The sequence below is a fragment of the Dermacentor variabilis genome, chromosome 5 (genome assembly GCF_050947875.1).
Source record: "Dermacentor variabilis isolate Ectoservices chromosome 5, ASM5094787v1, whole genome shotgun sequence".
NCBI classification, from domain to species: Eukaryota; Metazoa; Arthropoda; class Arachnida; order Ixodida; family Ixodidae; genus Dermacentor; species Dermacentor variabilis.
Genome location: NC_134572.1, coordinates 7,691,626 through 7,703,901, shown reverse-complemented (window position 1 = coordinate 7,703,901; position 12,276 = coordinate 7,691,626). Strand labels below are relative to the sequence as shown.

General features: G+C 46.8%; 1 protein-coding gene across 1 annotated transcript in view; it reads left to right on the top strand.

Annotated features, from left to right (window-relative positions):
- The window catches only part of p24-1 (transmembrane emp24 domain-containing protein), a 29,149-nt gene extending 17,817 nt beyond the window's left edge, over nt 1-11,332 (top strand). Inside the window, exons 2-3 of the mRNA XM_075691667.1 lie at nt 7,373-7,618; nt 9,343-11,332. Of these exons, the coding sequence (XP_075547782.1) occupies nt 7,373-7,618; nt 9,343-9,570 (474 nt within the window). The 3' untranslated portion in view covers nt 9,571-11,332. The remainder of the gene's footprint in view (nt 1-7,372; nt 7,619-9,342) is intronic.
- The last annotated feature ends 944 nt before the right edge of the window (nt 11,333-12,276 follow it).

The window sequence follows — 12,276 nt, the reverse complement described above, 5'->3', positions numbered from 1 at the left end:
TGAATTATGGGGTTTTGCGTGACAAAACCACTTTCTGATTATGCACGCCGTAGTGGAGGACTCCGAAAATTTCGACCACCTGGGGTTCTTTAACGTGCACCTAATTCTAAGTACATGGGTGTTTTCGCATTTCGCCCCCATCGAAATGCGGCCGCCGTGGCCGGGGTCCGATCCCGCGACCTCGTGCTCAGCACTCTAACACCATAACCACTGAGCAACCACGGCGGGTCCCGCAGGAGTTGTACGCCTCATTTAACCTACAGTGGTGCCCTATTTGATCAGTCAAGGTGGACCAATCTGAGCTCGGTTATACCGCATGGATGGCACTCGGCTAGAGAACCTGGTATTTATGACCTGCACATCTGTGGCCACACATAATTGAGGATATATAATTTTTTTTTTAGGAGGGTTTCCGTACAGTGATAAAATGAAGGAAAAGACATTGAAAAGAAAGAAAAAAAAGGGGGGGGGAAAAGGAACATAACATGTGATTTGAACTCGTGATCCTTCAATGTTGCCCGGAAAGGTAGCTCAGTCGGTTGGTTCGTCAAGCCAACGGTTACTTTCAAGCGCCATAGCTCCTGCTCCGAGCCTCATACTTCTGTGGAAAGGGACTGATGTTGTCCGCGACAGTCGATTTTTGCTGATTCCGAGTGGTTGGAAGGTATACTTTCTTGGAGAAATTGCCGCCCGAGGAGAAGAGCGGACTTGAGCGGCTTTAGAGACTAGGAAAACTGCCTTAAAATATTTAGACTTGAGGGGAAGCTTCGTTAACAAACTATAACACGGCAATCAGCACTCGAATACGACAAGAGAAATTATTGAGACGTGGAAAATTCCCTTGAAATAAATCTGGTTTGCGAGACAAATGCTTGTATGTATTGAATCTCTTAAAAGATGAGGGGGGAAATATGCGCTCTCCGAGAGGGCATCGTCAGCACGAGACCACCACCAGGCACCTTACTGAGATGTGGAGAGCTTCGCGGCCGGAACGAAGCCTCCCCTCTCCGCTGGCCAAGAGTGGAAAACGCGCTTTCCGATCGCTCAAGGTTGCGCGGATATTGTATAGCTCTAGCGTCTAGGAAAAAGCTTAAACAGGTGCGAGGGCGGCACGCATAGCGTGGGAAGCTAGCCGCCAGAATAGCTATCTCAAGTACTGCTGCTGGCGAGGGCGAAATACCTTCGTGTAATTATAATAACCCTAATAGGACTTCTTTCAAAGAAAAAAAAAGAAAAAAAAAAGGAAACGGCTCAGATGGCTGTACTACGAGAGCTATGGCTGATACTTTTCTATATATATGTATTCATCTCATCTATGGATCGCATGCGCGCGCTGTTGCTTTGTCTCTGCGTGTAGTAGTTAAGAGAGCCAGTTTAAGGGCGGAGAAGAAGGAAGGAGAGGAAAGCAATATTGCAGCGCCGTGGTTTTAAAGCGCAACCGTGGTAGGGAAACGGAAGGCGATATTAGCATGCGTGTCCATGATACGCACACGACAAACTGCCTTACAATATTTAGACTTGAGGGGAAGCTTCTTTAACAAACTATAAGACGGCAATCAGCACTCGAATATAATTATAACCCTAATAATAATTGTAAATATTCATCTCATCTATAGGATTTAAAGCGCGCGCTGTTGCTTTGTCTCTGCGTGTAGTAGTTAAGAGAGCCAGTTTAAGGGCGGGGAAGAGGGAAGGAAAGGAAAGCCTCTGAAGCTAACTTGCAGCGCCGTGGTTTTAAAGCGCAACCGTGGTAGAGAAACAGAAAGGCGATATAAGCATGCGTGGCCATGATACGCACACGACAAACTGCCTTACAATATTTAGACTTGAGGGGAAGTTTCGTTAACAAACTATGATACCCCCTCCTTTATACCCCCTCTATATCCGATGATGCATTTCGTTGGCTCTACCAATGCCATTTTCTGGCTGCGTATTCTGCTAGCCTGGTAGGGCTGCATAACCATCACGGATGCCGGTGTCAGGCTTCGCATTCTCACCGATGTACTAGCTATGTGAACTACCATTGTCGTAGGCATGCCTCAAGGCTCCGACGTTTGCTGCATTGCATATCGTACTTTGACATTTTATATTGGCCGTACACCGTTAGCCTTAGCCGCCACCACACGAGAACTCTTGTAAAACTTGCCTTAACTGTTTAGCTTCCCTTAACTTAACTGTTTAGCTTCCCAGCTTCCCTTAGCGTTTCCATCACTGAACTTGCCCAATTCAATTGTCGCAGCTGGGACCGCTGCACAAAGACCATAATAATCAGGGCCAGGGCAATCCTGTTGCCCCGGTTATTGTTTTTGTCACAGCTGCAGGTAAAACAGAAGCGCAAATAAAAGAAAAATATGGATGTTTCTTGGGCGGCCAGCTGAATCATGACCTTCACCTCTTCAGGCTGCTTGCATCGAAGCACATGTAGGTTTGCGATTGAGATCCAATATCTGTCTTAGCTCTCTGGCAAGCTTACTTTCTCTGCCCGTTTTGAACTGAATTCATTTGCAGCTGAATTCGACAGGAGAAAACTTGCAGTCTCGAAAAAGCTGGTGCGCATTTTACTCGTAAATGATGAATAAATAAATAAATAACATAGTGTCGCCTGCGAGAAGAAGCATGTGCTTCGTTTCCTGCATAACAGGGGTTCTTTTTCACCTTTCTTACGACATTAGATAGACCAGGAGGTGCCATAATGAGCAGCCGTGGGAGCATCATAGTGCCGTTTCAGGCGTTAGCTGGATGAGGACATCTCACAGACACTGTAAACGATGCCATTGCATGTCAAAGCTTGGCAGCACACATGTGCTGGGTAAATGTGAGGCGGAAAAGTGCAGATTGGAAGCATATTTCGTACAACGAGCTGAAATGCTTTAGCACACTATATCTGGATCTTGAGTGACTTAGATTATGTGAACCTGAGGATGCTATATATAGTTAGCATGCATAATGGGAAACTTGAGTGATATATATTGTGGGTAGACTGGGTTCGGTTGTCCGGGTCATCAATTTATGGGTTGACGCTGGTATGGCTGGGTTTGGTGAAATCTTGAATGCTGATAGCATCAAGGTTGTGGTCGCTGAATGCATCGTGAAGGTTTACTTGTGGCGTCGCTGTGCCTGCGAGAGTAAAATTTGTGCATAGTGGAGCCAGTGGGAAAGCCTCTGCATCGGTGATGAGTGCAGTGCCCCCGAATGAAAAACTCTTACGTTTGGCCCCTTTAATTCCTTGGAAAGAGTCGTGGTGCAGCTGCCTTTGAGCTGGGGAGGAGGCTCACAAACCGAGTAGAGGTCCGATGCTGGAGTCAGCGCGTGGGACGACAAGACGTGGAATGATGCGACGGTTCAAATGTCGAGAGCAGTTGTGACTGAGTGCCCGAGGTGACATAGTGAGCAAGGACGGCTGTCCGCAAGTTGTCATAGAAGTAGGGGCTGGGGGGTGGCGTCAGGAGCCTGGAATGCAGCCAGTGCCTGAAACCTTGTTGACAAGGAAGTGGCTGTCCAGCTGGATGAACCAGATAGATGTCTGGCATGTCGATGTAGAATACCTGGACACCCTACAACCGCGTAACATCTGCTGGACTGCGTGAGGCCACGTCACTTGCCTTGGTTGAGTCGGTGCGCTGACGCTGGCATGGCTGGGCTCAGTCGTCTGGGTCACCAATTTGTGGGTTGACGCTGACATGGCTGGGCGTCCAAACAAATTGGCGTCCCCCACCTCGTGCGCTGCATGTGGAGCTGTTGTCCCACTGCTTGACTGTTCCCGAAAGTGTAGTGGGAGCCTGGCACTGTTCCAGGTAACGTGGGTCCCGAGCAAAGCTGCTTTGCGGCTCTGAAAGGTCATTCGAGAACAAACCGCCTGCCCCGCTGTGCGCTTGCAAGCCGCGAGGCAGGACGGCTGTAATGCATCGTGAAGCCCTGGCAGCAACCCCCCCATCCGCCTTTGTGATGGCAGTTGCAGACCAGGAAGGCAATACTGCAGAGAAGTACTCCCTCGGACAGGTGGAGACAATGGAGCGACCCTCTGTGCCGGGTGTGACTTACATTCGCACGGGCGCCTACCATTGGCCGAAAATGACGCCACGTGAGCGGGCTCGACGATTGACCGAACGGGATGTGACTTCGAGACACCGAAGGGGTTAAAAGTCAGAGACCGGGAGCAGCAAGAGAGCATTCCTTCATTCGTCTCTTTCGAGCTTCTTGCCATGGGCCGCAGCGTCTGAGTTGCTGCCAGTCTGTAATGACTTTATGACTGTTAATTTCTTTGTACTCTCACTGTAAATAATGTAAATAAACCTCCAGTTTTCATCTCAAAGTCCTCCTCAACCTCGGCCAACACCCGCACCAACGGCAAGGTCCAATATCTGGGGGACAGCAGTTGGGATTGTCCTCCAGATCAAACAGCACGCGTAATGCAAAGACGTGGGATCATTCTCCACCTGTGTCAAGTTGTTTGTTCATCCACTTTCATTGCAATTAATTTATCATTTCTTGACTTCAGTTAGTGAGTACAAGTAATTTCCTTTATGTTGTCTTTGGTGTCTTTGTTGGCTTCTCATATATGTATATTATCACGACGCCTAATCGACCCAAAAGAAGAGGTCCTGCACCTATGGAGAAACCTGACCGACCAGGAAAACAACAGCCCAGCTCATGTCCAGGCCATGTTGATTCACTGTAGTCCCGGCTTATGCATGCTAGTCTGCTACACTGCTGAAAACAAGCGTCAATCGAGTCCGTGCCAAGGGTGGCGTGAGTGAGCGTGACTTGCAAGAAGACGACATTGCGTCTGAAGTTAAGAGTGGAAGCCCCAGTATTGTAAGGTGGTCACAAGGTGTAACACCCGCGCAGCTGCATGGGCCTTTATTTCCATGTGCGCATTGCATTTGCTGCGTGTAGTGTTGGTCAAAAGTTTGGAGACCACTCTGCTGATGGAGGACTTATCGCCGAACCATATAAAATGGCAGCTATGACATGCCTGGTCTGTGGCAGTGCCAGTATGTGACCCATCGGTCCATCCAGTTAGTGGCTAAGCGCCCACTGATTTCCAAACTTTTCGACACTTCGATTGTGCCTGTTCTATTTTGTCGATCGGATGTGGATGATTTGCTCGATGCTGAACAACAGCTTCCATTCGGCGTGACAATTTGTTCCCTTTCATGCATGCACGCAAAAAAAAAAAAGAGCATTAACGTGCAGTTAGCAGACAGCCTGTTGTCAACTGTACGGTGGTTACCCCAGGCTCTGAAGTACGAAATCAGCAAGAGCCCACCTTCATGCATGGCGTTCGCCGCCAGCGTTTCCAGGGAAACATTATGTTTACATAGGCTGCAGTTGCTGGGAAGCATGAGAAGCAGTCAGGGATCTTTGAATACTGTCGCGTTACACTCTTAAAGGCGAAGCTTAAACATCCTCTAAGATCTTGTACATGGTGAGAGGGGGTGCCGAGAATGACCTGATGACATACGGAAAGGGTGGACACAGCAAACCCAGTTTCGAGTTTTTAAGTGTTAACGCCGTAAAATATGCTCCTCTTTCTGTTTCGACAAACCATGAAGCATTACCTACTTTCCATCTGTGAATCCTGCTAGGTTGTGTAAATCTTTGGCAAATGGTAACATACTTTTAAGTTGTGCAGCGTCCTCCTAAGCTGCTGCTCACATGTTTGCATGCCTAGTTCCCTCGTCTTCTTGCTCCCCTTTATTGACAATGCCTGTGGCCGCTCCCTGTGAAGCAGGCGATCAACAGTCGTAGACCGGGTCAGACCAAAAAAGAAATAATAAAAGTAAATGCAGCAGTTCCAACGAGCTGGAGTCTACTTACAACGAAGCTTTATGTGATTGCATAAAGCATCGAAACAAGAGTTTATGTTTTTCAGATTTTTTTCTTTGCCCCGCATGGCTGCCGCTGGATGGATGGATGCTATGAGCATCTTTTTTGAAGCCATCTGGTGATGGTACAAGAAACACAGTGGCAGGGACGTCGCGCGCCTCCTCCGCTGCAGTAGAGTTGAAACAAGAGCTTGTGCTTTTCTGTTTCTTTTTTATTTCCTCCGCACGGCAGCCGCAGATACATGGAGTCAAGCGCCATCTGGTGGTAGTAAAGAAACGAAGCGGCGGTGATGTTGCGCGCGTCCTCCGCTGTGATTGTTTGGCTTATTCAGCTAGAGAATAGCCACGTAGCACCCATGATCACAAAAATCCGGCGAGGTTTGCAGAGAAAAGCTTCGCTTTTAATTATGATAGTAATTAAAACCCACAAAACTTGCCTTTTCATTAAATGCAAGGTAGCCAACCATGCATGCGTCTGTATAACCCCCACTGTGTTTCCATTCTGTCTCTTACCCTGATGAAACATTCCGCATAATATGTTATGGAAAAAGTATGGATCTCGCGCATTTCTCTCACGAAAGGCATGGAAAACAAGTTTGATGCAGACATATACAGGGTATTTTTTTTTAGATGCACCAAATTTTTTTAAGATTGCCTACGGCAGATACCACAGCTCTAACACTTGACCTAAATTACTCAATGAGGCGGCCATTACCTCTGCGGGAAATCAAAATGTTCAATTGAATAATTAATGTAATTATGCTATTTTTAAAATTAATTCCTTTGCATTACTCATTCCAATCTACGAATTATAGCCGCTGAGTTTGCCCGGCGCATCCACTTGGAACGAATTTTCTGGACAGCACCAGTTCTGAGATATTAGTTTTCAATGTGTCCGTCAAAATGCATTGGTGTTCCAGTTACTTTTGTGCTTCAATGCATAAGACGGTAGTTTCTTGGCTCCTCTTTATGGAGAACTCTGCACATGCCTATGAGCATAAGTACAAACGCGAACCATTCTGAAATTACTCCACTGGTTTGTTTAGTTTCCAGGTTCACCTGTATTTGTAACTGGCTAATTCAGTCACCAAAACTTACATTTACGACTACTCCATGCTTGATAGTGGTGGTTACACTAGTCATACTTCCATCTAATCATGCGTAACAGGCATTCTGATTTGTTATATGCTGATCAAGTTTCAATTTATGTTGGTAGTAAATGAGGAGTCCTTATAGATAATGGCCATGCTTATGCGATTATGGACACGCACGTATGAAGGCACATCAGTATGGTATTTTATCTAGGATGTCAAAAATCTATACGTATAGGTTGGTATTGGTAAATGTAACATTTTCCTGCATGTTTGAATGTATATGGGTGACGTTTTGTGAAATGAGTAGTCTATTTGTCACCTCGGGTGTCTTTTTCATCATGACTTCATGCAGTCTCTTCTTTAAGGCTGAACCCGAATTTTACTTTTGTCACCACTGTGCCTGTTTGCATCTGCCCTGCTTATGCCATCCGCTCCTTGGTGTACTTGCAGGTGGTGACGGGTGGGCACTACGATGTGGACATGACCCTGAAAGGGCCGAATGATGAGACCCTGTACCAGGGCGTGAAGAAGCAGTTCGACACAGTCAAAATCACGCCCAAGACAGCCGGCACGTACACGGCCTGCTTCTCGAATGAGTTCTCAACCTTCTCGCACAAGCTGGTCTATATGAACTTCCAGGTGGGCGAGGAGAAGCCCCTGCCGGGACTGGGCGAGCACTACACGGCCATGACCAAGGTGCGTGTGTCCACGCCACTGTGATTACATGATGTAGCCATTGGCTGACAGTGACGGCGAGTTAATCCTCGGTGTCACTGTCGGCCAGTTAATACACGGAGCGCGTGGCACCTGCAGCGATAGGTTTGTCGTGACCGAAAATTGGTGAAGGAATCAAGGTGGCACTAGATTTGCTTCAAAAAGTAATGTGTGTTGAAGCAACAAATTGATAATGTTACAATGAATGTTATGCAACTTGGACTCTACAGATTTAGAAATGAACACTTAAATAAGAAAATGTGTGCGACATAAATGGAAAGTGAGTGCACAAGAAAAGCAAGAGTAGATTCATGCTTTTGTTACTGAGATTAGTGTTAGGACATAAGTATGTGATCACCTCGTGTTATCTTGCCTGCAGTCTCACTCCGTTTACTTGACCGTTTTGCTCGAGATATAGTTTGGCCGGCATGGGCCGGACATCTAATGAGGAGGGAAGATAACCGATGGCCATTAAGGGTTACGGACTGAATTCCAAGGGAAGGGAAGTGTAGCAGGGGGCGGCAGAAAGTTAGGTGGGCGGATGAGTAAGAAGTTTACAGGGACGACATGGCCACATTTAGTACATGACCGCAGTTGGAGAAGTATGGGAGAGGCCTTTGCCCTGCAGTGGGCGTAACCAGACTGACGATGATGAATTAATCACCGACATCCTGGTCATATGGCCACTTCAGGGATCCCTCGCAAGTCGGGTTGCTGGATCATGTCATCAGCTTTCACCACTAGCGTTCTTCCAGCATGAAGCTGGCAGTAAAACACGATGTGAGGAACAAAAATTGAGAATTACTGGCTGCAAAAAAAGGAAAAAGGAGAGATAAAAGAAAACGCAGAGAAGTTGTCTATTCAAGTGAGGTATATGCAAGGTAACATTTATTTTAGGATTACTGGTTATTACATTTCTAAGCGAAAATGCGGGACTTTAATGCAGGTTTTGTTGCTGGCTCTTTCACATTCGATGGCTGTGCATGCCAATGATGCACAGAAACGGTCGTGGATAAAAAATGTGATCTTCATGAAAGCAGATATGCCATATAGTGTGGTATTTTTCAACAGGAAGGAAAATAAATAATCGCGAAGCAGAAGGAAGTGGTTGCTGACTGCTCCTCACCACACTAGGCATAAAACTGGGGCAATCCTACTCTGTCGTGCCTCGCATCAGATTGGTGGATTCAAATGACTCGGACGTGGTACAGGAAGTTTGTCGGATGAGCTTCAAACGTGTTCGGTGATAAGCCATGGTCGTGGACTCAACTGCACGAGCCGCCTCGAAAACTTGGCCCCACCGCCGCTGACACGCATGTATAATGGATGCCACATGTATAAACATTTCATCCTGCCTCATAAGTTTTGCTAAGCTCTGTATTGGAATGGAGTGCTTACATAATCATGCATTACTGTCGGTGTTTTGGTTTGGCAACTTCCACTGTTGAAGCGGTTGTCCAACATCAAGCGCCTACTTGTGCAAGCTTACTCACAATCGTCTGATCATTTTCTGTTGAGTGCGGTGCAACGGCATGTTGTTTTTTCTTGTTTTGTATGACTTAATCAAGGCGTATAACTCGTTTTAAAACATCGCTGCTGATGCAGGTATGTTTGTGATTGAATGTGAATTTGCACAGCTTCTGATGTCAAGGCATGCTTTCCTATTTGTTATGTATATTAGAGCACTGTTCATGGTTCCCGTGCAGATGGAGTCTTCGTCCGACTCTGTGCACAACAACCTGAACACCATTGTGGACTACCAGACACACCACCGGCTGCGTGAAGCGCAGGGCCGCAAGCGTGCTGAGGACCTGAATGCGCGGGTGCTTTACTGGTCAATCGGCGAAACCATAGCTATGCTGGTCATCTTTGTCGGACAAGTCTTCGTGCTCAAAGGCTTCTTCACCGAGCGAAAAACCATTGTGACCACATAAAATTGCTTCCGAGCCCTCCCTGCCAGACTGTTGCCAGCATCCCCCCATTCCCACTGCATCGTCTTTTTCCCCATCTCTCTCACTCTTTTCTGTTTGCTGTTCACCAGGATAATACAGTACATTGCTGGTTACTCGTTCATAGGGCGTTGCGAATCCCACGCGGTAGAAAGTGATATCAAGGTGGTGTCTACACACGTCTGTTGGAACAGGGGAGATGTGGTTGGGACTTAGTCGTTGCACAGTTTTCACCTTGCGTTGCCTTGAAGTGAGCGTTCCGGGAATGGCGATTACGAATCGACAACGTTGCACAACGGTCATGAAAGGGGGCACCGCAAAGGAGCATGCGTCGGCTCAGTTATTTTCTTTTTTTGTTTTGTTTTTTGCTGACCCAGACGCTTTTGGAAGTTACAGGATATTGGACAGCTAGCATCGGCAGGTTGGTAACGGTAGCTGTGAAGCATTTCACTTGTTTTGCATGATTCTGCAGCACCATCTGTCGTTTGGCCTCTTTACCACCCAACACGTAAGGTATGGACCGTCTAAGTTTAGGGGAACAAGTATGGCAGTGACAGGTGGAGCAAGCTGATCTGAGAAGCCCATACTGGTGGGCCACATTTCCGTAAAGGTTTGCTTGCTCATTGCAGACCCGTGCACCAAGAAACTTGTGTGTGTGCTAAGCAACGCATCTGTGTCCCTAGATGTCTTGGTTGAATGCGGCATCTTATATTTCGCGGATTTAAACTGAAAGGCATGTGGAAACTTCAATCACGAGCAGTTTTGAGAGGCGTGTGTGTGCAATTGATGATACAGAGTTCATTAAAAAACGATGCAACTTAGAAATTGGCCATCAGTATAGATTACCTCTCTGTCATCTTGTGCGACTAGCTGTTCACTGGTGCTACGGCACCCATAGGACAATGACGCGACGAAGGCGGGTGCGATATGATCAGCAGTGAATTCTGGTAGTGCACAGTGCTTGCTGTTCACCAGCATATCACTTTTGGGCATCGTTATCATCCAACGCTCGTCGCTCATGGTGGGCATCACCTCTCCATTGTGAAGCTTCGCCAGCTTCTGCCATGTCGTGTAATCTGCAAGTGCTTTTCATTCAAAGGAAGTAGGGTGCTCCAGTTTTGGTCCCAGAACCTAAGATATGTCATTGTGATATGAGCCCTGTGATTAGAATAAATATCCAAGGAAAATCTTGCAGAAAGAGCATACTGAGATATATAACGCAACTGGTTGCATTTGAAGTGCAAAAGTTTCGAGGCACTTTCCCCGTCGTTGCAAGCTGGTGGGGGGGGGGGGAGGGGAGGGTATGATCACTACTGCCGTGCGTTCCCGTACCTCTACACTTCATCCCATCCTTTTCACGGAACAGCCACGATTCGAATCTCTCGCGTAGCACAGCGTTGTGGGCAAACCACTTCTTGACTGGGCTTTAGTAAAGCTGCTGCCACCCCACTCCTTCTTATGTCATGCGAGTTCGATGTGGCATATGGGTGCCTAGCTGTAAATAACCTTTGTACTACACTGATGACCCAGTCAAGGCTAGGTGGGGTAGATATTGGTATGACAAGTTCGAGAGCTATTGCTACATCGACGGGAGCACAGGATTTGAAAGTTATAAATCTTAAGTCTGGCTATTCTCGCGATACGTCGGCGATGTATGTGGATACGGGTTTTTTTTTTTTTGTGATTTGAAGACCACTTCGCCATTTGAGATTGACTAATAAAAACAGCACTTGCACTATGAGGACTATTCATGTGTGTCTGTTCGTGCCTTATACTTTGAACATTGCGTAATGCATTTGATAATTTCTTTTCACTAAGCTAATGGGACTTGCCAGCAGAATGCGGCATTGTTAGAATGCGGTTAACATTATAACGTGGTGTGAGGTCAGGATAGGGCAGGCTTAGTGCCTCCATTGGGAACGCTTGCATGCGGTGCCACTCGTGTGCCATTGGCAATTCGTAAACAGTACCTTTGCTGCAGAGCACGAAGTCATGGGTTTGGTTCCCTGCGGTATTCATATTGGAGCAGAATGCAAAAGTCCTTCGCAGATGTAAGCCGATCTCGACAGCTGATACATCAAAGACAGTAAAACTGCATGAGCAACTGTTCTAAACTCTGAGGAAGTGCTAGCAGTGTCTGTGTGCTGGCGGGTCTTAGTGATAATTCATCACCGACGCCATGGTCGTATGCTTTTCGGGGTTCTCACTCAGGCGGCGTTACTAGATTGTTTTGGATTAGATTACCTAAGCACTGGGGGTCGCAAACCGCCAGGTGCACAATATGCAAAGCTAGCAGAAAATGCAAAGGGCCCGAAAAGTCTAGTTTGCATCCCCCAACACTTACGTGTGGATTGGGTACTCTCATAAGGCCGTCAGCTTTCACCACAGCTGTCGACCTCCAATGTGAAGCCGGTATTACACTACGTGGGAAGCAAAACCTATTACTGGTTAAAACATACTTTCAGATGCGCCTGAGAAACAACGCATTGATTGCGATAACAAATTAGCAGACAGTCATCTTACTAATTAAATTAACAATGATAGTATATGTAAGCGTGACTCAACTAGAACGTAGAAAGAAACAGACACACGGAGACAGCGCTGCCTTTATGCGTCTTCTTTCTGCGTCCTTGTTCAGTCGCGCTTACACATACTATCATGCATTCAAACCGAATAGCCCGTCATCGTGTT